This window comes from Callionymus lyra, chromosome 16, assembly GCF_982586985.1.
Source record: "Callionymus lyra chromosome 16, fCalLyr1.hap1.1, whole genome shotgun sequence".
In the NCBI taxonomy this organism is placed as follows: Eukaryota; Metazoa; Chordata; class Actinopteri; order Syngnathiformes; family Callionymidae; genus Callionymus; species Callionymus lyra.
This window is the reverse complement of record NC_141833.1, coordinates 18,347,296-18,370,900: the sequence shown is the minus strand read 5'-3', so window position 1 is coordinate 18,370,900 and position 23,605 is coordinate 18,347,296. Positions and strand designations below refer to the sequence as shown.

The following is a 23,605-nucleotide window of genomic DNA, read 5'->3' as shown; positions in this document are numbered from 1 at the left end:
GTTTTTTGTGTGTGTGTATGCATGTGTGTGTATTTTTATGCCTGTGTATGTTTTGTGTGAGATTGTGTGTGTTTTTTCTGTTTATTTGTGTGTGTGTTTGTTTATTGTGTTTTGTTTGTGTGTTTGTATTTGTGTGTGTGAATGCATGTGTGTGTATTTTCATGCCTGTGTATGTTTTGTGTGAGATTGTTTGTGTTTTTTCTGTTTATTTGTGTGTGTGTTTGTTTATTGTGTTTTGTTTGTGTGTTTGTATTTGTGTGTGTGAATGCATGTGTGTGTATTTTCATGCCTGTGTATGTTTTGTCTGAGATTGTGTGTTTTTTTTCTGTTCAATTGTGTGTGTGTGTGTGTATGTGTGAATGTGTGTATTTTTATGCCTGTGTATGTTTTGTGCGAGATTGTCTGTGTTTTTTTCTGTTTATTTGTGTGTGTGTTTGTTTATTGTGTTTTTTTTGTGTGTGTATGCATGTGTGTGTATTTTTATGCCTGTGTATGTTTTGTGTGGGATTGTGTGTGTTTTTTCTGTTTATTTGTGTGTGTGTTTGTTTGGGTGTGTATTTTCACGCCTGTGTATGTTTTGTCTGAGATTGTGTGTTTTTTTCTGTTCAATTGTGTGTTTGTATTTATGTGTGTGTGTGTGTGTGTATGTGTGCATGTGTGTATTTTTATGCCTGTGTATGTTTTGTACGAGATTGTGTGTGTTTTCTTTCTGTTTATTTGTGTGTTTGTATTTTTGTGTGTGTATGTGCTTGTGTGTGTATTTGTGTGTTTCTGTATGTGTGTTTGTATTTGATTTTTGTTTCTGTGGTTTCTTCGGTTGTGTATTTCTGTGTGTATGTATGTGTATGTTTTCATGTTTGTATTTGTTGTTGTCTGTTTGCATGTGTCTGTTTTTGTATTTGTGTGTTTGTATTTTGTGTGTGTGTTTTTCTTTTTGCATGTATTTGTTTTTTTTGTATGTGTGTTTGTATGTAATATAATATATATATATATATTATAAATAAAATATTCTTATTTAAATAGATTTTTTATACAATTTAACAAATTAAATCATCTGGTTATTGCAAATACATTGTTTCATTTAGTGACATCACAGACAGCAGATGCAAGAGTTTTTAATGTTGTGTTTTCTTCTCTAACATAAAGTGAAGTTTATTTTAAGCTATATGCTACACACGCTAGCGTAGCTGGTGGCTAACGATGCTAGCTTAGCTGGCGGCTAACAGTGCTAGCTTCATTGCTAGCTGTAGACATTGCTTGTCAACCTTTCCATGATAACACTCCCTAAAAAAACAAGCTGGAATTATAAAACTCTATCTGTTCTGGCACCAAATAATTGCTGGTATTCTTTGCTTATATATTTACACATTTAAAAAGAACGCAGCGTTTGATCAAAGCTACTCTTTCATTTAATTCATGTTCATCTCCTGCTGTGAGACATATTTGCAGAGAACGACCTGATAGTCAATTTAATCCTAGAATAGAAATAATATTGAATTGTAAAAGTGATCGTCAAAGACACACACACACACGTTCACACACACACACACACACATGTTCACACACACACACACACACACACGTTCACACACACACACACACACACACACGTTCACACACACACACACACACACGTTCACAGCACGACACGGATGAAGCGAGAAAATTAAAATGAAAACTCAGCTGGCGTCAAAAATACGTTTAATTTAAGTGCTTTTCCTACAAAGAGTCGATGGTTTTCTACGTCGGCTCTGATCCAACAACTTTCCACACAAACCACTCAAACATGTTTCCTCTTTCAGAAGCAAAGACGCTAAAAATAGCGACTCAAATGCCAGAAAAAGCCACTTTTACATAAACATGAAGCAGAAAACGAGGACTCGACGAGAACGAAGGGAAAATATATTCGTTTCTGTCTCGGCCTGAAGAAGAAAGATTCACCTGATCTGTTTGGTTTGTTCGTTTAAGGAGGTTTTTCAGTGTCAACTTGAAACTCATCTTTTTAAACTTGCTTATACACTTGTTTAACAATTTCCTGTTCTATATTTCCCTTTAAGAAACTTTTTTATATCTTTCTTATCTTTAAAACATTTGTGTTACTGTCTTTGTAACAGTTGTTTATAATCTGTTTTTATGGTGTCCTTGTGTTTTCTGAAAGGCGGCATGTCAATAAAATTAATAATTATTATTATTATTATTATCAGAGAATTGAACGATGCAAGTGAACGTTTGAAATGTGGAAAAATGTTTTTGAGAATGTACTGTAATTTAGAATAAGTAGATTAAATACTTAAAAACATCTAAATTGCTTTTATTTAATCATTTAATTCAATAATTTGTACTTCGAAACGTTGTCCTTTATTTTATATTTTTAATTGAATTAAAAAAACATTTCCTCACCATGATTGACTTATTTTGATTGACTTGCTTTTCCTTTTGTCATATGTAGTCTTATTTAAACTGTAAAGTTTATTGATAACTTTGTTTAAATAAAATAAATAAAATAGAAATAAAATGAAATGGATTAAATAAAATAAAAAGATTTTCTTATATTATAATTACAATAATTAATTTTTTTTTTTAATATTCAATACAAAACTATTATACCAAATGTTATATAACATGTTTATATTAAATTTAATGGGCTACAAAAAAAACAAACATTGAATTTTGGAAATAATATTTTTTTTAATGATTGAAATAACAATATCAACATATATGCAAAAAAATGTTTTTATAATTTTGGTTATTCAACTCTAAAATTCAAAAAATTCAATATATAAATGATCAAACTCACTTATTCAATAAAATTCAAACCCACCTTTCAATAAAGCAACTATTAACAGCATTAAAAAAAAGTTTCATCATTTGAAATGTTTAATTCAATTTTCTGACGACTGATACTCTTAAATGTGACATTTAATATCCATCAAACATAGAGTCAATAACTAACCGCCGACTGAGGTCTGTGAGTCTACAGTCAGTCTATAATTGATGAGCGAGGAGGTGAAAGAGCAGCTTCTATAAACGGGGATCACATCAGTCGCCTCGGGCTCATCGTGTGATGTTGCAAAGGTTATGGACGACGCAGGCGGCGCCAGAAGAACCCATGAAAATACATGCCGGGGTCCCAGCACAACTAAATTGACCTGGAAGTTCTGAGAAAGATGAAGTAATTGATTTAAAAAAAGTTATTTTTCAAGTCCAAGTGAAGAAATTTAAAATATCAGTTCAAATGAGTTTTTTAATTAAATGCGTATTTGTGTTTACGGCCCTTCAAGCTGTTGTTTTTGTTCCCGTGTACAAGTACCACAAATACAACAGAGGCAGGTTTTCTCCGCTATAACAGAAAAAAAGTGCGAGATGAATGAGAAAAGTCATTAAGGGAGTAGTAGGTGACTTTTTTAAACTTTTTATTTAAACATTTCTCTGAGAAAATTCTCATGAATTCTTTCAGTTGGTCAAAGACGGCAGTTTCATTCATTTCCCATAATAGGCTTCAACCAGAAATTGATCTGACCAGAAAAAAAGTAAAATAGTTGACTGTGGCAGGAGGGTTTTCACTGAATTGCAACTACACTGTTGTTACACTAGGGGGACAAGCCATCCATACCTTTCCATAATGAAATTAAAAGTAAAAAAACTTTTTCATGACTAGTTAAGTGACAAACCTAAAAGTTCATAAGTGTGAAGTCAAAAGATGTTTAAGAAAACAAGATGATACATTTAAATATTGTGTGTGTGTGTTTTTTTTTAACGATATTCAAGAGCAATGTATCAGTTTTTATTTATTTATTATATATCCTTCTTTTTATCTTAGTTATTTTGTTTACAGTTTTAATTTCGTATTAATTGGATATATTTGATTTATATATAATTAATGTGAAAATATTCACTGTTTTAGTCATTTTTTTGTTACGAATTAACTTCGTTTTCATTACGTCCTCCACAGCTAAAAGAACAATTCAATCCCGTGACTGAGGACAAGAGGATACAGTGACTCCAGCAGCTTTTAAAGCTGACGTTTGGAATTATTTTAGTTTGAAAACAAATGAAATCAGTTACGACTTCATCAAGAGTCATGTGGTCTGTAAATTCTGCAACACCAGAGTCAAGTACTCGACAATACTACAAATATACTTGTTACTACAGCATCATTATATATCGTATCGTATCGCCTGATTTTTGCTAATACACACATGTACTTAGAAGAAGATACTTAGAACACATTTCCCAGAATCCTGTCAAATTGAATTCAATTTAAAAAGTTAGTTTGAGTTACGAACACACAAGAGTGACCTCATCCCTGTTCAAAATAATGAACTGCGCCGACAGGTTCGAACCAAGAATGTCAGAACAACAACCATCGACTAGTTGAAAAGGTCAGACGAAGAAGTACAGCATGTGGCTCGAGTCCAGACGAAGAAGAACGATCAGAAATGCTCGACACGTACGTTTTGTGATCAACCTAAAAGGGAACACGACGCTTGGTTTGGCGAGTCTCTTTTTGGCATCTCGCAGAATCCCAAATTGAATTAAACGCAGCCATTTAGTCGAACAGCCGCTGTCGGGTCTAATGTACCTTCACTGTCCGTCCATTATCCAACATCGTGTTTCACTCATTTTTCAAGAGTTTATCCGCTTATTTTTCGAGTAAACTTTACTGAAATGTGAAAGTGCCAAGAGTCAAATACCATCTCCTTTCAAAATAAAACCCCTTTCAGACAGCAGTAATCGATACAAGAGAAATTAAGCAATTCCTCACGGATCGTTTTATTATCGATTATTGATTATAGATTTTTATCACACATACAACTTCTCAAAGGTTAAAAAAAAATGGCCGACGGGTCTGACCCCGATGATGACCCTCACCTTCTTCGGTGACTTACAAACTTAATGTCATGTCTTGAGTTAAGACGTGTGTGTCAGTAAAATATCTAATGACGATAACTTTGTTTAAATAAAATGAATGAAATGAAATGTAATAAAATATATAAAATAAATTGAAATGAAATGAAATGAATAAAATAAAATAAAATGATTTTCTTATACTATAATTACAATAATTCAAAAATAATTGTAATATTCAATACAAAACTATTATACCAAATCTTATATAACATATTTATATTGAATGTAAAGGGCTATAATTAAAAACCCAGTAATCGAGTAATCGATACGAGAGAAATTAAGCAATTCCTCACGGATCGTTTTATTATCTAGATTTTATCACACATACAACTTCTCAAAGGCTAAAAAAAAAATGGCCGACGGGTCTGACCCCGATGATGACCCTCACCTTCTTCGGTGACTTACAAACTTAATCTCATGTCTTGAGTTAAGACGTGTGTGTCAGAAAATATCTAATGACGATAACTTTGTTTAAATAAAATGAATGAAATGAAATGTAATAAAATATATAAAATAAATTGAAATGAAATGAAATGAAATAAAATGAAATATATAAAATACATTGAAATAAAATGCAATGAAATAAACTAAAATAAAAATATAAAAAATAAATTTAAATAAAATGAAATGAATAAAATAAAATAAAATGATTTTCTTATACTATAATTACAATAATTCAAAAATAATTGTAATATTCAATACAAAACTATTATACCAAATCTTATATAACACATTTATATTGAATGTAAAGGGCTATGAATAAAAAAAACAGTAATCGAGTAATCGATACAAGAGAAATTAAGCAATTCCTCACAGATCACACATACAACTTCTCAAAGGTTAAAAAACGACGGGTCTGACCCCTATGATGACCTTCACCTTCTTCGGTGACTTACAAACTTAATCTCATGTCTTGAGTTAAGACGTGTGTGTCAGAAAATATCGAATGACGATAAGAATAAATGAAAAAAAAACGTGAATTTCAATCCATCTTGGATCGCGACGATGATCGGACTCGTACCTGGCAACGCACCTCGTTTGTAAACGTGTTTTATTCTCTCTCCAGACGCAACAAAAGATCCCTTGATTCGATTACGAGTCGACGGGTCTCCAGGCTCGTCGTCCCCCCCTCACCTGTGCGAGCCGCTCACCTTTGGTTGCCGGGACGACGGAGCCGACCTCATCGGACCCGCCGACCCGGGTGACCGTCATCATGGCGACGGTCTACGTAACGTTGCAGGAATCAAATCAGATTTATAAAAGCCTGTTGACGTTCCACTGAATTTCAATCTTCTCACTGATAATTACTGTATTATAATAACCGGAGTGTGTGTGGGGGGGGGGTCGAGGGGGGGTGGCCAGGTATTGTTTATTGCCAGACTCGGCTCTCATTCATCATTTAATCCTCGGCCTGGTTTCCCGAGGCAGATTCTGGACATGTTCCGAGCAGAGTGGGCCGTCACCTGTGGCGACTGAGGAGACGCTGGTGGTCTCATTAAGCGATCGGTCTCCTCGTGATTAACGCTCGGCGAGGGAGGCGTCGACACTTGGAAGGCGATCTTGAAAACACGATGTGCGTAATTGGTCCGGAGATTGAGCCCGAGACTTTTATTTATGGAACGTGAAGGGATCCTGATAACATGTATCATGTGACGTGTCTGAGATCTTATCAGGAAAGCATGTGAAAATAGTACTTGACGCCACAAAGAGGTTCTCGGTTTGTTTTTGTCAGTTTTTTTGTTTCGTCTCTTTGTAACTTGGATAGTTCTTTTTTTGTCTCTCCTGGTTTTGGTGTCAGTTTTTTTTTGAGTACTATGTTTCCTGACGGGTTTTTTTTAAAGGCAAAAATATATTTTAAATGACAGGACATGTTGATAATGTAAAGAATTAACATTATATTATGGTTGTTTTCCAAATAACCATCTGGATCCCAGAATTAATGATTTGTCACTCTCTAATTACTACTAAATGTTCTGTGTAGCAGATGCCAGAACGTACTTTTTCGTAAGAAAGTGGTACTGCAATGCTTTTATCTACTTAGAAGTCACATAATTCTTGATTTTTTATTTGTTTTCCCCTTGTTTTTGTAGCTGTGAGCCTTGTTTTTGTTAGTAATTTGTGGATGAAACAATAAACATTACTTTCTGGTTGCAGTCCAAATTACCATCTTTATTCTAGTTCCAAACTATGTAGCGGATGCCAGAAAGTACATTTTCCTAGATAGTCTGTGGCTATTGCAACAGTTTGTTTTCAGGTCTTAACAAGAAGGATCTGTCTCGCCTGAAGTTGATACAAAACTCTGCAGTGAGAATTCTGAGCCGCTCTAGTAGAAGAACTCACATTTCTCCGATCCTTAAAACTCTTCACTGGCTTCCAGTTTCTTTCAGGATAAATTTTAAAATTCTGGTTCTTACTTTCAGATCTATTCATGGTCAGACCTTCCATCAGTAGATTCTGATCCAGCCTTACACCCCAGCTCAGGCTCTGAGGTCTGTGGATCAGAATCTACTGATGGTTCCTGAACACGCTTCAGGACCAGAGGAGAGAAATCCTTCCAGACTGTTGCTCTTAAGCTTTGGAACGATCTCTGTGTTTGATGATCTACTGACTCCTTCAAGAAACAATCTTAAGACATTTTTATTTGTGCTCTTCCCTGATTTCTTTGGCACTTTTAAAGTATATATTTAACAGTGTATTGTTTTTGATTATTAAAGCGCTTTGTGACCCTGGTCTGGAAAGGCGCTTTACAAATAAACTTTACTTACTTACTTACTTACTTACTCTGACCTCACGTAACCCTTTCTCCTGTTTCTGGTGTCTCTGAGCCTTGTATTTTTCTTAGTACTTTGTTGCCTCACATGAAGTCTTTTTTAGGACATATTTAGGACATGTTGATAATGTAAAAATAAACATTCAATTCCACTCAAAATGACCATATGGATCCCAGAATTCCTGATTTGTCACTCTCTGTGGTAGAATGTGCAGAACGTGAATTTCCTAAGACAGCGAAAGTTGAATATTGTATAATTATTGAATATAAAGTTAAGTTTATCCTGGTTTTTGTGCCTCTAAGGATGATTTTGTAAGTACTTTGATTCCTTATTTTTTTAGTTTATAGCAAAAACATGACATTTTTAGGACACTTTGATAACAGAACCATAAACATGACATTACGTCTACCATCTAGATCTGTTTACTCAGGTTTTATCTTTTTTTCTGATGGAGTTAGGCAAGGTTTATACAGCAATAATAAACATACACGATGGGGGTCCTTAAAATGATCCTCCGGATCCAAGAATGAAGTCACTCTGTGTGTGTTTGTCTTTCACTGTGTGTTTTGCTTAAGCTAGTTTCAATGATATTTTAAATGGTAGAATATATAAATAAACACAATAACATAGACCAAATTAAAATGGGTAAAATGAACACTGATTTAGAAACTTCCAGACAGAAACATACCCAGAGTTAATAGATACAGTATATCGCCATGACAACACCTCCAAGGCTCCGACAGATGTGTTTCTTTGATTAAGCGTCTCTGTCGCCGCTGCAGTTAATTGCCGTCACCTTCATGTTGGATCCTACGTAATAAACTGTGTTCACCGTGTGACTGATAACATTATCCGGAGCTGCCCTCGGCTCCTTCTCCGCCACGAACGTTCATTCCATCCTTCTTTTCTCCGGCACAATGAAGCGCGAGGCTGACGTGTTCCTGTAGATGGGCGTTGCTGGACGTGACGGGTTCAGAGAATCGACCAGAAAAAACATGACAGACTCGTCACGCTTTGATCCATTACTGTAGCTCAAGGAAGATATTTGCTGTTATAATATTGAGTAAAACAGTGGATTTTTGTCAGAAACGTCTTAAAGCTTGTGAAGGTGAATCTGGTCTGTGTTTGGATTGTTACAAGTTCTCTACTGTCAGTGTTTGAATTTTCTAGACGACCTTTGACGTGAAAGTAAGTAAGTAAGTAAGTAATATTTATTTATATAGCGCTTTTCGAGACCAGGGTCACAAAGCGCTTAAACAATCAAAACAATACTCAAAAAAGTACATACTTTAAAGATCAAGATAATACTGAGAACAACACAGGAGTTCGAGAAATTCAAGGAAAAGCCTGAACAAATAGAAACGTCTTAAGATGTTTCTTAAAGGAGTCAGTAGATCATCAAGTGCAAAGAGAGAAGAAGATCATTCCAAAGCTTAGGAGCAACAGCCTGAAAAGATTTCTCTCTTCTGGTCCTGAACCGTGTTCAGGAACCATCAGTAGATTCTGATCCACAGACCTCAGAGCCCGAGCTGGGGTGTAAGGCTGGATCAGATCAGTGATGTAAGGAGGAGCCTGACCATGAATAGATCTGAAAGTAAGAACCAGAATTTTAAAGTTGATCCTGAAAGAAACTGGAAGCCAGTGAAGAGTTTTAAGGATCGGAGAAATGTGAGTTCTTTAGAATTCTCGCTGCAGATGTTCAGTGTAGGAACATTCCCCACCAAACAATAGGTTTCCTATCAGAAATGCAAGTTATTCTTGTGAAATCTATTAAAAAGAATAAATCTGAAAAAGTATTTTACAGGGACAAATTAAAAAAGGATATTGAAGAAAACAATATATGTATTGGAATTTTGATTACGATAAAATATTGGGAAGTTCTGTCCTTCCATAAAAAATGGTGATTGGGAAAGTTTTACTTTGGCAGAATTGAACTCGTTCATTTGTTTATGCTGACCTTAAAAAAGAAATGTAAATCACATTTTAAATTCTTATATTTTCTTTAGCATTGACAGTTAATGCTACAATTCGGTGCATCTTGTTTAACAACTCTGGTTGTACTTACTGACCTGGAACTGATTTCATGTTGTACATCGTGTTTAAAAACCTGTCAAAATGATGGTAAACTACGATTCACCGCAGTATTACTCTGCAACACGGCGTTGTGTTACTATACAAGGTGGCTTAGTAGTACTCTGTGAGGTGCCGTCGTATTAGTCCTTGAGTCACCGTAGTATTACTCTGCAATCTGACATAGTACTCTGTGAGTTGCCGTAGTATTATTCTGCGAGTCACTGTAGTATTACAGTGCGATTTGACGTAGTATTACTCTGTGAGGTGCCGTAGTATTAGTCCGCGAGTCACCGTAGTTTTACTCTGCAATTTGACGTAGTATTACTCAGTGAGTCACTGTAGTATAACCCCACAATGTGCTGTAGTATTACTCCACAAGGTACCATAGTATTACCCTGGCAGTCGACGTAGTATTACTCTGTGAGGTGCCGTATTACTATGCAAGGTGGCATAGTATTACTCTGTGAGGTGCCATTTTGCTACTCCGTGAGTCACTGTAGTATAACTCTGCAAGGTGCTGTAGTATAATTCCAAAAGGCACCATAGTATTGAGCAGGGTGTCCGCGTAGTATTACTTTGCAAGGTGGCATAGTGAGGTACCGTAGTGTTGCTCTGCAAGACACTCTATTATTACTCTGTGAGTCACTGTAGTATAACTCCTCGAAGCGAAGTAGTATTACTCCACAAGGCAACATAGTATCGCTCCGCAAGGCACCATAGTATTACTCCGTGTAATGCTGTAGTATAACTCAGCGAGATACACCCCTAAATGTCTGGGAGACACCATAGTATTACTCAGCAGAAGCTGTAGATTGTTTTGCACCGTGTCATAGTAATACTCCACAAGTTACCAAAGTATATCTCAGAGCGGTGCCGTAGTATTACTCCGTAGGTTAACAAACTATTAGTCCGCAAGTCACACTAGTATTACTCTGCCATGCTCTGTAGTAGTAGTACTCTGCTGGGCTCCGTAGTATTACACCTTTGGTATTGTCTGGAGCGATTTTAAATGCTACGAATTAAAAAGTATTGAATTCAGAACTTTTAATTTCAAACTATTATTATAACAATATCAAACTCTGAGTTTGTTGTGTTGGATAAACTAACTTAAGCTATTAATGCTTAAATACTCTTTATTTACTGATTCAATTAGACCAGAAGTAGAGTTCTCAGTTGTTAGAGCTGAAGCTGTCGATTTTTTTGCACGGTGTCATAGTAATACTCCACGAGTTATCAAAGTATATCTCAGAGTGGTGCCGTAGTATTACTCCGTAGGTTACCGAACTATTAGTCCGCGAGTTACCATAGTATTACTCTACTATGCTCTGTAGTAGTAGTACTCTGCGAGGCTCAGTAGTGGTAGTACTCTGCGAGGCTCCGTAGTATTACACCTTTGGTGGTAAATTTAAAACTATTATTATTACAATTTCAAACTCTCAGTTTAATTAAGTGAGATTGTGAACTAACTTAGCTATTAATGCTTAAATACTCTTTATTTACTGATTCAATTAGACCAGAAGTAGAGTTGTGTTTACTTGTAAGATCGTGTTGTTCTGCCGAAGCCGACCACAAACGTGACTCACTTTAAAAAATATCATCCGACGCAATCTCTTCAGCGGCCGTGAAGCGTGTAAATATTCCTCCTGGAATATTAATCCCGGCTAAGAGCAGCTAATGCTCCTTCTATTCCCAGTGCGTTCGCACAAATTGCCCGATTACACGGCGCGGCGAAGTCGCTGTTGACCCGCGTGGCCGATCCCAGACCACTCTGCCGGTCAATGAGGGGCTTGTTTAAAGCACGATCAACGGTAAGTGGGTTTAAACAAGCTTTAAAAGCGAGCGTCCTTCTGAGCGCCAATCGAGCGATTCGTCACAGTTAGTCACTGAGTCGTGAAGTTTCCATGCGAGCCCCCGGGAGGCGACGTAAACACCAACACGTGCTCGGAGGCTGGAGGAGCATCTGATGGTTTTTCGTCGGCTGACTTTGCGAAGATGAGTCACTCTTTTAAATAAGTTGGCTCTTGAAAACACGGTCGCCACGGTAACATCCTGTTAGATACATTTCTACCGCGATTAAACCCAGATAGTCCACTCCACCCTGGCTACACTCTCTTCTTCACCCTTCAACTCACTTGTCAAACAATAGCGTCGTAACTTAAAGTAATAGTTTAAGATTAAAACACAAATTCTTCTCATTTTCTACTCACCCTCATATCGACTAATGTTGGATTATTTTCAGAGTAATCTGTTTACTTTTTAGAGTTACAGACAAAAATGTTTGTTCATTTTAATGTAGTGACTCAGTTTTCTTCGTCTTCATCTTCCTCAAAAAAGATACTTAAAAACATCCAAATACCTCCGTACTGCTCGTCTTTAACGTCCCGAAAAAATATAGTTAGCAGCTGCACATGTAGTTGCCTTTATCTTAGTTATTTTGTTTACAGTTTTAATTTGATATTAATTGGATATATTTTATTTATATATAATTAATGTGAAAATATTCACTGTTTTATAAATTTTTTACTTATAATATATAACTTTGTTTTCATTACGTCCTCCACAGCTCCACAGCTAAAAGAACAATTAAATCCCGTGACTGAGGACGAGAGGATACAGTCGACTCCAGCAGCTTTTAAAGCTGATGTTTGGAATTATTTAAGTTTGAAAACAAATAAAATCAATTACGACTTCGTCAAGAGTCATGTGGTCTGTGAATTCTGCAACACCAGAGAGAGGTACTCGACAATACTACACATATATACTTGTTACTTTTTTAGCTTCCGTGTTTAGCTTCTGCTACAAGCTTAGAATATAGTTTTTTTTCGTTTTTTTTTTAAACAATTGCTCACGTTGGTATGTGATTACAAGAAACACATTACATAAAAGTAGTTTGGTATTTGGATCTTCCTAAAGTACAACTAAAGTGTTGATTTAAGTGTGTCTTAAATAGATCCTGGAACTCTATTGTATCATCAGTGTGAGTCTGTTTGTACAAAACTCTTTTCATTGAAATATTTACATTAGAAAATGATCCGAAAACACCTTGTTTTTCTGGGGATGAAATCTTGTTTGCCATAACCACGCCCACTCTAGTGTGATTGGTCAAGCATTGAGATTTGTCAACCCCGGAAGACTCTCCAAGGGACTTGTTGTATGAACAAAGCGGGCGTGATTACAGCTGGCTAGAGGAGGAGTGAAGCCATTATTGCGTCATAATGGACTCTCGTAACCTCTCGTTCGCCCAGATTTCAGACCAACTTTATAAAGTAACAAGTTGAAAACATGGGTCATGATGATGGTCTTGGAGAGGAAGACTTTAACATTTACTACATGTGAGTGAGGAGAGTTGGAGTTTCATGTTTCATGACCTTTAAGTGTGTCTTTTAGGACGAGAAGGACAAAGAAAAGTGAGCAACCATCACATGCGTCATATAGACAAACATTTCTGCCTGTATTTAAATTCTTCCAACCCTTTAAATCTGTCTTTAAATCATTTTGAAAGGTAATTTAACATAATTGTACGTGTACAGTTGACAAGAAAACTCTCACTTTTCCACTGATCTCAGCGAGAGCGCCGTCTGCTGCGACGACTGCGTTCTGGCGGGAAGACAGGTTGCGGGTCTGATGGTATCGGACTCTAACACGGAGCGTTTGAACACAGAATTGAAATATGGAAATGACTTGGCGGCGGTCGACGTGCTGGAGCAGTTTCACTTTGGCTGCAGCGCCGCTCAGTTGACTCACATAATCTGGGGATGGATTGAAAATCCTCTTTCACTTCCAGACTTCTGCTGGGGAACAATAAGTGGTTTATATCTCCACTTTTGTTCTTCTTAATTTAAAAACAACATTATGTTGGTGAGCCTGGACCTCAAAACACTGAGTGTTTTTTCTTAAATATCTGTTTTATTTTTGATCTCTGTGCCATTTGTGCTGATGCTTGTTTCCCTGGTTACACTGTCAGACATGGAGCAGGCGCCAGAACGTCTATCTTCTCAGGCGGTACAGCTAATTCTCTGACTTAGACCCTTCCTTTTCTACGGCTCTTGAATTATTATTATTATTTTTTTTATAATTTTTGTTCTTTTAGCTTTATAGCTCTTCTTAGATCTTAAAGTAGTTTGCCTTTGGGCCATAGAAGTTGTGGGTTCAAGATGTTGTCATTGTTTCCCTGAGCAAGACACCTGAATTTCCCTGATGATGAGATGGTTTTTCTTGCATTGCAGCCTACTCCCATCAGTGTGTGAATGGGTTGAAAATAGTTCTAAGGTACTTTTGAGAACGTGTCCTGAAATGCATGATGTGATTGTGTTTTTTTATTCATTTTGTGTTAATAAATTTCCCTTTTTTATATACTTTCAGTTTCTATTTAAAGTAATTATTATTGTTTAGTATTTTACTAGATAATTGTGCCATTATTTTATAAATAGAGCTTAAAATGGTAATAAAAAATATTTATTTTCACAATAAAATTGATCTTAAAAGACAACTTATGTCAAACTTCAACTATTCCTCTTCAAGATGCAGTAAGTCATGATCATGTTTTAAACTTATTACTTAATATAAATAAAGAAATATTTAAAGTTGCTCTGAAATCAGGGCGAACGAGAGGTTACGAGAGTCCATTATGACGCAACAACGGCTTCACTCCTCCTCCAGCCGGCTGTAATCACGCCCCGCTTTGTTTATACAACGAGTGCCTTGGAGGTGAAGACTTCCGGGATCGATGACACGCGGTGACAAACCTCCACGCTTTGACCAATCACAGCAGAGTGGGTGTGGTTATGGTCAACAACAGTCACCCTATAATTCCTGGTTTTAAAAAGCGAGCCGTGACGTAAAGTCGGCCAAACTCCAGCTACTGTTGATTTTATTCCTCGCTGCAGACGACTGGTGACCGGGGATGACCTTCAGCTGTGTATAAATAAAACAGCAGCTCAACTCGCAGACCTCCGAGGACCTTCCTCCCCGTACGCCCGTCAGGGCGAGCGCTCGAGCACAATGTTCCGAGCTCAGATCCCCGTCGTGATTAATGGCCGCCGCCTCCACGGCGCGTGCTGTTTATGCAAAGGGTCTCGGATGTAAACACGTACCTGGTCTTCGAACGACAGGGCCTGACCCACGTCTCGAGGGAAGCCGTCGATGACGATGCCGTTGGCGTCGGGAATCTTCATGATCTTCTGCTTGATCTCCGTGATTGTGGTTTCCTGCGGGAAAGAGACGCCGAGGTCACCGAGTGTCTAGTGTTTTATCAAGAGTCCATTTGACAAAAGATGGAGTTAATGCAGCTGTGCACAAGGGGGCCCTCTAGTGGACGAAGACGTCCACACATATATAAAACTGATTTTTTTTTATTTTTCTTTGACTCAATGGCCTCCAATATTATCATTTTCGGTGTGGAAGTATATCAGTGTCACGATACTGAATGGTTGAATTTAACATTTAAATGTTTAAACTTTTTTTTTTTTTATGTTTGAGCATTGAATTATTTTTAATAATTGAATTCAAAAATATCTATATTTAAAGGCTGAATATGTTTGTATTATATTAATTAATTAAAAAAATTCTACTTTAAAAGGTTGTTTTCTGAAAAATATTTTAACCAACCCTTGTGTTATTATCACAAAGGCACACATTTGTTTTTTCGGTCTTTTGGTCTCTTTGACCTTGAGATAAAATACATAAAACATAAAATAAGTGCTTAAAAAAATGTGTTTGTTTTTAAAATTAATGTATTCTTGTTACACATATAATTAATATATTCAACATTCAATATTTTAACTCAGAAAATTATTAAATTAACTAAATTCAATGGGTTTTTTTTAATGCCTGTTAAGATCAATATAAACATCTTGATATAATAGTGACATAATTTAGTTAAAAACAAATGTGCGTTATTGGAATAAAAATTAAATGTTTTAATTCTGTTATTTTAGATAACTAAATGTAATTAAATTTCAATGTATACATTATTGAATTTATTTTTTCAATAAAAACAAATATAACCTTTTAAGTATATACTTTATTGAATATTGTTTTGATTGTTTAAGCGCTTTGTGACCCTGGTCTGGAAAAGCGCTATACAAATAAAAATTACTTACTTATTTACTTACTTAAAATTCTAAATATTCTAAAAAATCCTTTAAAAAAAAGAAAAAATTAATTTAAAAACATTCAAAAATAACAACATTATGTTAAATTCAACCGCAATTCCATATAATTCTTTTTACAGCAATTGTTTTGATTGTTTATTTGCTGTGAGACTCGGGCGGATCAGCTGGACTCGGCCGGGCGGGGAGGAGCCAGCATCACTCAGCATCACTTACTTCCTCATGGCTGGAGGAGGTCAGCGTGTCGACAGTGGAACCGAGGCATGACACAGAAAACATGTGCAACATCGCCGACCCTAAAAATAGACTCTCATCTCTGCGTCTCTTTAACTTACGAGTGAAGATGTTCACTTCCTTCCACACTGGCAGCTGAGTTCACGGGGGAGTAAATAAGGAAGAAGTAAACACACTTGAGTAGTAGCACGAGTGTGTGGATGTTGCACGGACGCACAACTCAAAGTGGCAACAAGAGTCGCGAACAGTAATCGTGTTGACTCTGTGAGGGAAGTTTTAGTTTAACGACGACAGGAAAAATGAGGATTAAGAGCTTAAAGTCTTTGTGTTAATGTCCGTGGAAGGTTCCAGATGTGTTTGGCATGACATCTTCTGACTCTCTTTTAGTCATACAAAATAAAATAAAATAAAATGAATTAAATACAACAGTATATATCTTAAAATGTTAAAAAATCAAATAAATATTGAATTAAATGAATTACTTTATAACATGGAGTTTAAAATGCTATGAATTAAACAAATATTTAATTCAGATATGTGTATTTTTAATTATTGAAATATTAATATTTAAATTAAATTAAATTAAAATTTTAATAATACTTTAAAAAAAAAACTGAATTAAATATTTTTTTAATTCGTAGCATTTTAAATTCAATATTACAATGTTGATGTTGAGAGTCTGATCAAGTAGCTCGGTACTCATTTGGTTTAATCTCATGGAACTGTTATTCCAACATTTTTATATTGAATTTAAATAATTATTCAAACAAATAATTTAATTAAAAAAAACATAACAAACAACACGTTAATAAAAATAAAAAAAATCAATTACCAACATTTATAATTCTAAATTAAACCATTTAATATTAAGATGAATTTTATTTACTTTTCCGTCTAATTGTAAAGGATCATGTTATGATAAAAATAAAAGAAAAATACAATAAAATTAATTATAATAAAAAAAAAAGGCTTGTAAATTGATTAAATAGTTTACACTGAGAAATGTAGGTATTAGGTTAGTTGGAGTGTAACAATAATAGTTATTGTTTAAACTAAACTAATAAAATAAAATAATTTGCAAAATCTTACCATAATAAATTAAATTAAAACAAACTTCATTTTTGTTTACAATGCATGTAGAAAATGAAATCATTTTCATTGATAAAAAAAAGAGAAAAATATGTCTAAAAAGTGACATTTTATATACAAATACGCTAGAATAAAAACCAAATGAATCAACTGAGAAGTAAAATATAGAGAACCAACGAAAAATTATCTTGACCAGAAATATTCAACTTAAAGAGAAAACACAGCATTTTGGTCAATAATTTAAGAAAGTAAAATAAAATAAAAAAGTCCAAATGGACACTGATGTTTTCTGATGTTATAGTGATTTGTGGTCTAACTAATGGATTTATAAGATGAAAAAAATGTTCTAGAAAATGTTTCTCATCACACAGTCTTCAGCCTCAGACAAAACTGAAAGCAACTATTTCCTAAAACAACATGGTGACACCGAGTCCCAGAAAAGACGCTCTCAGCTCCGTCAAAAAGCAAATGGACAACTCGTTCTTTTTAGACCAGACGAAAAAAGCTTTTAAGAAGCCCTGAGGGAGCCTGGAAAAGAACTCAGAAATGTTCTCGTCACTTGAACCGATGGCTAAGACCAGTCGCTGCTCACATGCACGTTCAGACCATCAGGACGCTCGTCCTTTATCTGCAACGGTTACACCGACGGTGCCGGCAGGAAAACATCAGAGCGAGTCACGAAGCACATTCTGCTGCATCACCAGCGCGTCTGTGCTGACATGCAAAGGCCACAGAGTCACGTGTCTCCGGGAGATTCAGAATCAGTCAGACAAGAATCTGAGATGTCCTCAAGAATCACATTTCTATGTTTGTATCTTCTGTTGTCATGGCTCGGATGAGCGCTAATAAAATGCGTTATAAATAGATGTGGATTTTTATGTTATTTTGTGTTCCGTATAAAAACCAAACGCTTAAAGTTCTTACATTCGCCAGGTTTTCCATATTGGTTAAGAAGCTCATGAGTGCTACGATCTTCTTAAGAGTGCTTTTAAGAACACTGTGATAGAAGGATGTGTTTTAAAAGATTGGTTAAGAAGCTATCAAGTGCTACGATCTTGTTTTGAAAGCTCTTAATTACGCTGTGATGGAAGAATGTGTTTTAAAGATTGGTTAAGAAGCTCTAAGGTGCTACGATCTTCTTAAGAGCACTCTTAAGAACGCCATGATGGAAGGATGTGTTTTAAAAGATTGGTTAAGAAGCTATCAAGTGCTACGATCTTGTTTTGAAAGCTCTTAATAACGCTGTGATGGAAGAATGTGTTTTAAAGATTGGTTAAGAACCTCTTAGGTGCTACGATCTTCTTAAGAGCGCTGTTAAGAACACTGTGATAGAAGAATGTGTTTTAAAGATTGGTTAAGAACCTCTTAGGTGCTACGATCTTGTTCAGAGTGCAGTTAGTAAGGCTATGATAGAAGGATGTGTTTTAAAGATAGGTTAAGAACCTCTTAGGTGCTATGATCTTCTTAAGAGCGCTTTTATGATGGAAGGATGTGTTTTAAAGATTGGTTAAGAACCTTTTAGGTGCTATGATCTTCTCAAGAGAGCTCTTAAGAACGCTGTGATAGAAGAATGTGTTTTAAAGATGGGTTAAGAAGCTCTAAGGTGCTACGATCTTCTTAAGTGCGCGCTTAAGAACGCCATGATGGAAGGATGTGTTTTAAAGATTCGTAAAGAAGCTGTAAGGTGCTACGATCTTCTTAAGAGCGCTTATAAGAACGCCATGATGGAAGGATGTGTATTAAAGATTGGTTAAGAAGCTCTTAAGTGCGACAATCTTCTTAGGAGCACTCTAAAGAACGCTGTGAAAGGAGGAAGTGTTTCCCAGAGTTGCTCTTAGCTTAAGAAGTTCTTGGAGCTGACCCAATCATTACAACCTTCTTAGCGACCAAGCGCTCAGAGATCAAGTCACGTCATGTAAATTTATATTTTCCACTTCTTAAAATAATAAAACAAAGATTAATTGAAATAAATAAACCTTTATTGAATTAAAAGTGCATATTTTAGTTCTATTATATATGTATATATATATATATATATATATATATATATATATATATATATATATATATTGTATATGTTAAGCATTTAATCATCTTTGTGAGTGTAATTAATCCGTAAAAACACATTAAACTCACCATTTTCGTATTTAAACACTGATATAAATCAACATATAAACATGTGTGAATGAAAGAAAACACGCCTCAACTCTTGCTCGACGTCTTACACCAATGACGCATTCAAGGTCGTAGGAATGAGAAAACACACTATAACTTAACTGTTTTCACTCCAATGAACGGAGTTAAACATATAAAACAAATGCAGTTTCTAACTCAGGGCGGGTCCACCTTATAACGCTGTTGCCAAAGTCCACTAAGAGCTTCTTAAAAATAATATTTTCCTTGGTTTTAAGGTTCTCCCTAAGAAGGCGGTTAAGAATATGTGTCGGAAAGACCTGTGTCTCAGCCTCAGCCTTCTTAAGAGCCTTCTTAAGTTCCTTAAGAAAGATAGAATCTAGGATACCAGGCCACTGCCCACATTGTGATAAGTTGTTTCATTAAAAACTCTGCTAATCTGGATCTTTAGACCAGTGTATTTGGATCAGGGTGACCATGTAAAAATTCTTCTCAAAAAAGGTCATAAACGTTATCCCAAAAAGACACTTCCAAGAAAACTTCCAAATACCTCCATCCTGCTCGTCTATCTTGTATTATTTACAAGACACCTAAATAAGTCTATATTTTGTGTTTGTTTGTAGCGGAACTTATCAGTGGTTGCGCAAGACTCAGGATGATGAACTAGCATCACAGCTAGCATAGCATTTAGCCTAGCAGCGCCCGCTCAAAACAAGATTAAATATATAATTGTTCAATTATTTTCAAAAACAATTCCTTATGTCGAGGCTTCAATACAAGATGGACGTTACAGACGAGCAGCATTTGGATGTTTTTAACAGTTTTTTATGACGAAGACCAAGATAACCGTAACCGTAACCGTAACCGTAACCGTAACCGTAACCGTAACCGTAACCGTAACCGTAACCGTAACCGTAACCCTAATCCTTACCCTACCCTAACCGTAACCGTAACCGTAACCGTAACCGTAACCGTAACCGTAACCGTAACCGTAACCGTAACCCTAACCCTAACCCTAACCCTAATCCTTACCCTACCCTAACCGTAACCGTAACCGCAACCGTAACCGTAACCGTAACCGTAACCGTAACCGTAACCGTAACCGTAACCGTCCCCGTAACCGTAACCCTAATCCTTACCCTAACCGTAACCGTAACCGTAACCCTAACCCTAACCGTAACCCTAACCGTAACCCTAACCCTAACCGTAGCCGTAGTCGTAACCGTAACCGTAACCGTAGCCGTAACCGTAACCGTAACCGTAACCGTAACTGTAACCGTAACCGTAACCCTAACCCTAACCCTAACCCTAACCCTTAAAATGAACCAACATGTTTGTCTATAACTCTGAAAAGAAACAGATTACTTTGAAAATAATCCCAACCCTTCGTCGACATGAGGTTGAGTAGCTAGTCGTGCTTCACGATGGTCATCCATTTTCTTTGTGACATTTTGGTAGAAGCCGAAGACAGCAGGAGTCTTTCCTGCTTCATTATCTAACAAAGCAATCTCGCCACGTTCAAGGATGAAGCAGCTAATTAGCTCCTAGTTATAACCCCCCGCTGTGGCAACACCCTCGCAACTACATCCTACCTGCGGCGCCAACTCGCCATTGGTGATGATCTTGGCGATCAGGCTCCACTTCCTGTTGCTGGTGGCGTTGTGGATCATCTTCTTCCTCAGCAGCTCGCCCACGGACATGTACTGGAAGCCGTAGCGCTCGGCGATCTTCAGGCTCTGAGTCCCTTTGCCGCTGCCAGGACCACCTGAGAGGGGCAGAGTGTGTTCACGGTGTGTGTGTGTCTGCGAGTGTGAAACATTCTGTGTGTGTGTGTGTGTGTGTGTGTGTGGGCGTGCGTATCGATGAAGTCCCAGAGCGCGCCAACGCCGGTGATGGAAGCAGGTGCGCCAGAGTTACACAACCGCGTTTGTTTCGACCGACAAAGCACCGTCGACTAGAAGCCGAACTATTGTCACGACCTGGAGATTCGTTAACACCGGAGACGACGTGTCGTCGACACATCGTCGCGTCTCCACTCGTGGAGGAGGTTAAAGGTCAAATCCATAATGAGGCGTCAACGCAGGTGTTGCCGAAACAGATCGCACAGGTGCGACCGACAGGTTAGAAATCAGAAGTTTTGAATTAAAAATAAAATAAAATATATAAATGTATCTTTCATTTATTAGAATCGTTGACAATATTTCTTTAAATTCTAAACTTATTTTCTGTGGATTAAGCAACTTTCTTCCATCAATCCTTTTTTTTTTTTTAGATGTATATATATATATATTTAATTATGTTTTACTATTATTACAAACTCTTTATGTTCCCTTTCATTGGACTAAAAATATTATACTTACATTATACAAAATGAGTTACATTTCAATTAGTTTTTGTTTCTTTTTTTAAATTTAAATGTCCTTTTTTTAATTTTGCTTCAAGATTGAAACAATGTCTTAGTTTATATTTTTGTTTATACTTGTTTATATCTGTCAATCTAGCACTTTTCATCCTTTATCCTTCTGTTTTTTTTCACTTTCATTCACTCCTATTTCTTTCCTTTATTCACCATTGCTCTTCAATTCCTTCCATCCGCCTAACATTCCTTTTTTTAGTTTTTTATTTTATTTTTCAGATTTATTATAATTTTTCTAATCACAAAGTTCACTTTTTATGAGTAAAACCTAATAATCTGTTTATTTTTTGTCGGTTTGTAAAACCATAAATCCTTAATTGTCTTTTTTTTAATTCAAATTTTTATTTATTATTTTTGTTAAAATTAAAAAAAATGTATTTGGTTTCTAGATGAGTTTATATATCTGTCAATGAAGCTTGTTTCTTACATCATTCCTTTTTCTCTTTCTCTGATTTTTATTCCAGATTTCCTTTTTTTAATTTCTTTTTTTGCGAATTAAAATGTTATTTCTAATTAAAAATGTGCCTTTTTTGAGGGTAAAAAGTACTTCTACTTTTGTGTAATACTATTAATCCTCTTTTCTTATCATTTTAATTCCAATTTACTTTTTTCAATTTATTTTTTCCTGATGTACTTTTTTTATATATTCAAAGTTTTACCTTCTTATCACTTACACTTTTTGTATGTAAACATTTAAATGCATCCTTTTCTTTTTTAATTATAAATTATTTGGTTTCCATTTTGTTGTAAATTTTGTGAATTTAACAATTCTTTATCTAGAATTTATTTATATTGTATTGTCTTATTTAAGTAATTTATTGGGTATTTTTTTCAATTTTGGTGTGTGCTTTGCTTATTGTTTTCTTGTTTTTCCCCTGATGCTGCTTTAACTAAAATGTCCCCTTGTGGGACTAATAAAGGAAAATCTAATCTAATCTATTCATATATATTAATATATTTAACTTAACATAACTTAGTTCTACTAGTGCTGTGCAGTAGCTCCATATACCTGCACGTCTCTGGCTTCTCCACCTCATTAAAAATCACCACATCATCATCAAACATCATAGTCCACAGAGACTTCTCTCCAGCTCCGTAAGTAAAGCCTCTGCCACACAAACAGTATTTCTCTCTGGAATACCAGGCACGCAAAAATCCCAAATTCCCATCTGGACGATGTATTTTTAACACAGCTGGTTAAATATAGTTTCCCTGCTCGAGATAAAAACCAACCCTGTCGAGACTGACTTTTGTGCGGAGTGTGTATCGGCCGAAGGGTGAGTTACCGATGACCAGGATGACTTTGGGTCGCGGCCTGGACGGATCGAACACCTCGTACTCCTCGATGAGCTCCGCCGTCTCCGACAGGTCCGAGTCGCTCTCGATGGAGAACTGGCTGATGGGAGGAAGTCGGTCGTATCGTCTGTAGGGGAAGTTCGGGCTGTCGGGCAACACTGGACACACACACACACACATGGAGAGAGACACACACACACACGGTTGAAAAACAACTTTCATTTAGGCATTGCTTAAATCGTATGACTCTTACTTGTGTGTTTGTGTGTCTCTACTGTTATTGCTGTTGTGAATGTGTGTGTAGTGTAGTGCGTGGTTGAGGTCACAACTCAGTGTCTATTGGTGTGTGGGTTTATGGGACACCACTAACAGAACATAATAGTATGTTTGTGCCTGCAAGGGTGTGTCATTACAGTGTATTCTGTTGTGTATTTTCGGATATGTTGCGATTGTCATTACGCGAGAGTGTGTGTGTTTGTCATGTAGGAATGTGGATCTAGCACCATTTTTTATTGACAGTTGTTTTGCATTCATGTGTGTGTCTGTATGTGTGAGTTTGTGTGTCTTGTGGG

At 36.1% G+C, this 23,605-nt stretch overlaps 1 protein-coding gene across 1 annotated transcript in view; it reads right to left on the bottom strand.

Annotated features, from left to right (window-relative positions):
* ak5 (adenylate kinase 5) overlaps positions 1 to 23,605 on the bottom strand; it is a 63,624-nt gene that overhangs the window by 38,265 nt on the left and 1,754 nt on the right. The window contains exons 3-5 of the mRNA XM_087810913.1: positions 23,024 to 23,191; positions 20,914 to 21,086; positions 14,849 to 14,962 (exon numbers count right to left, since the gene is read on the bottom strand). Coding sequence (XP_087667039.1) covers positions 14,849 to 14,962; positions 20,914 to 21,086; positions 23,024 to 23,191 — 455 coding nt within the window. The remainder of the gene's footprint in view (positions 1 to 14,848; positions 14,963 to 20,913; positions 21,087 to 23,023; positions 23,192 to 23,605) is intronic.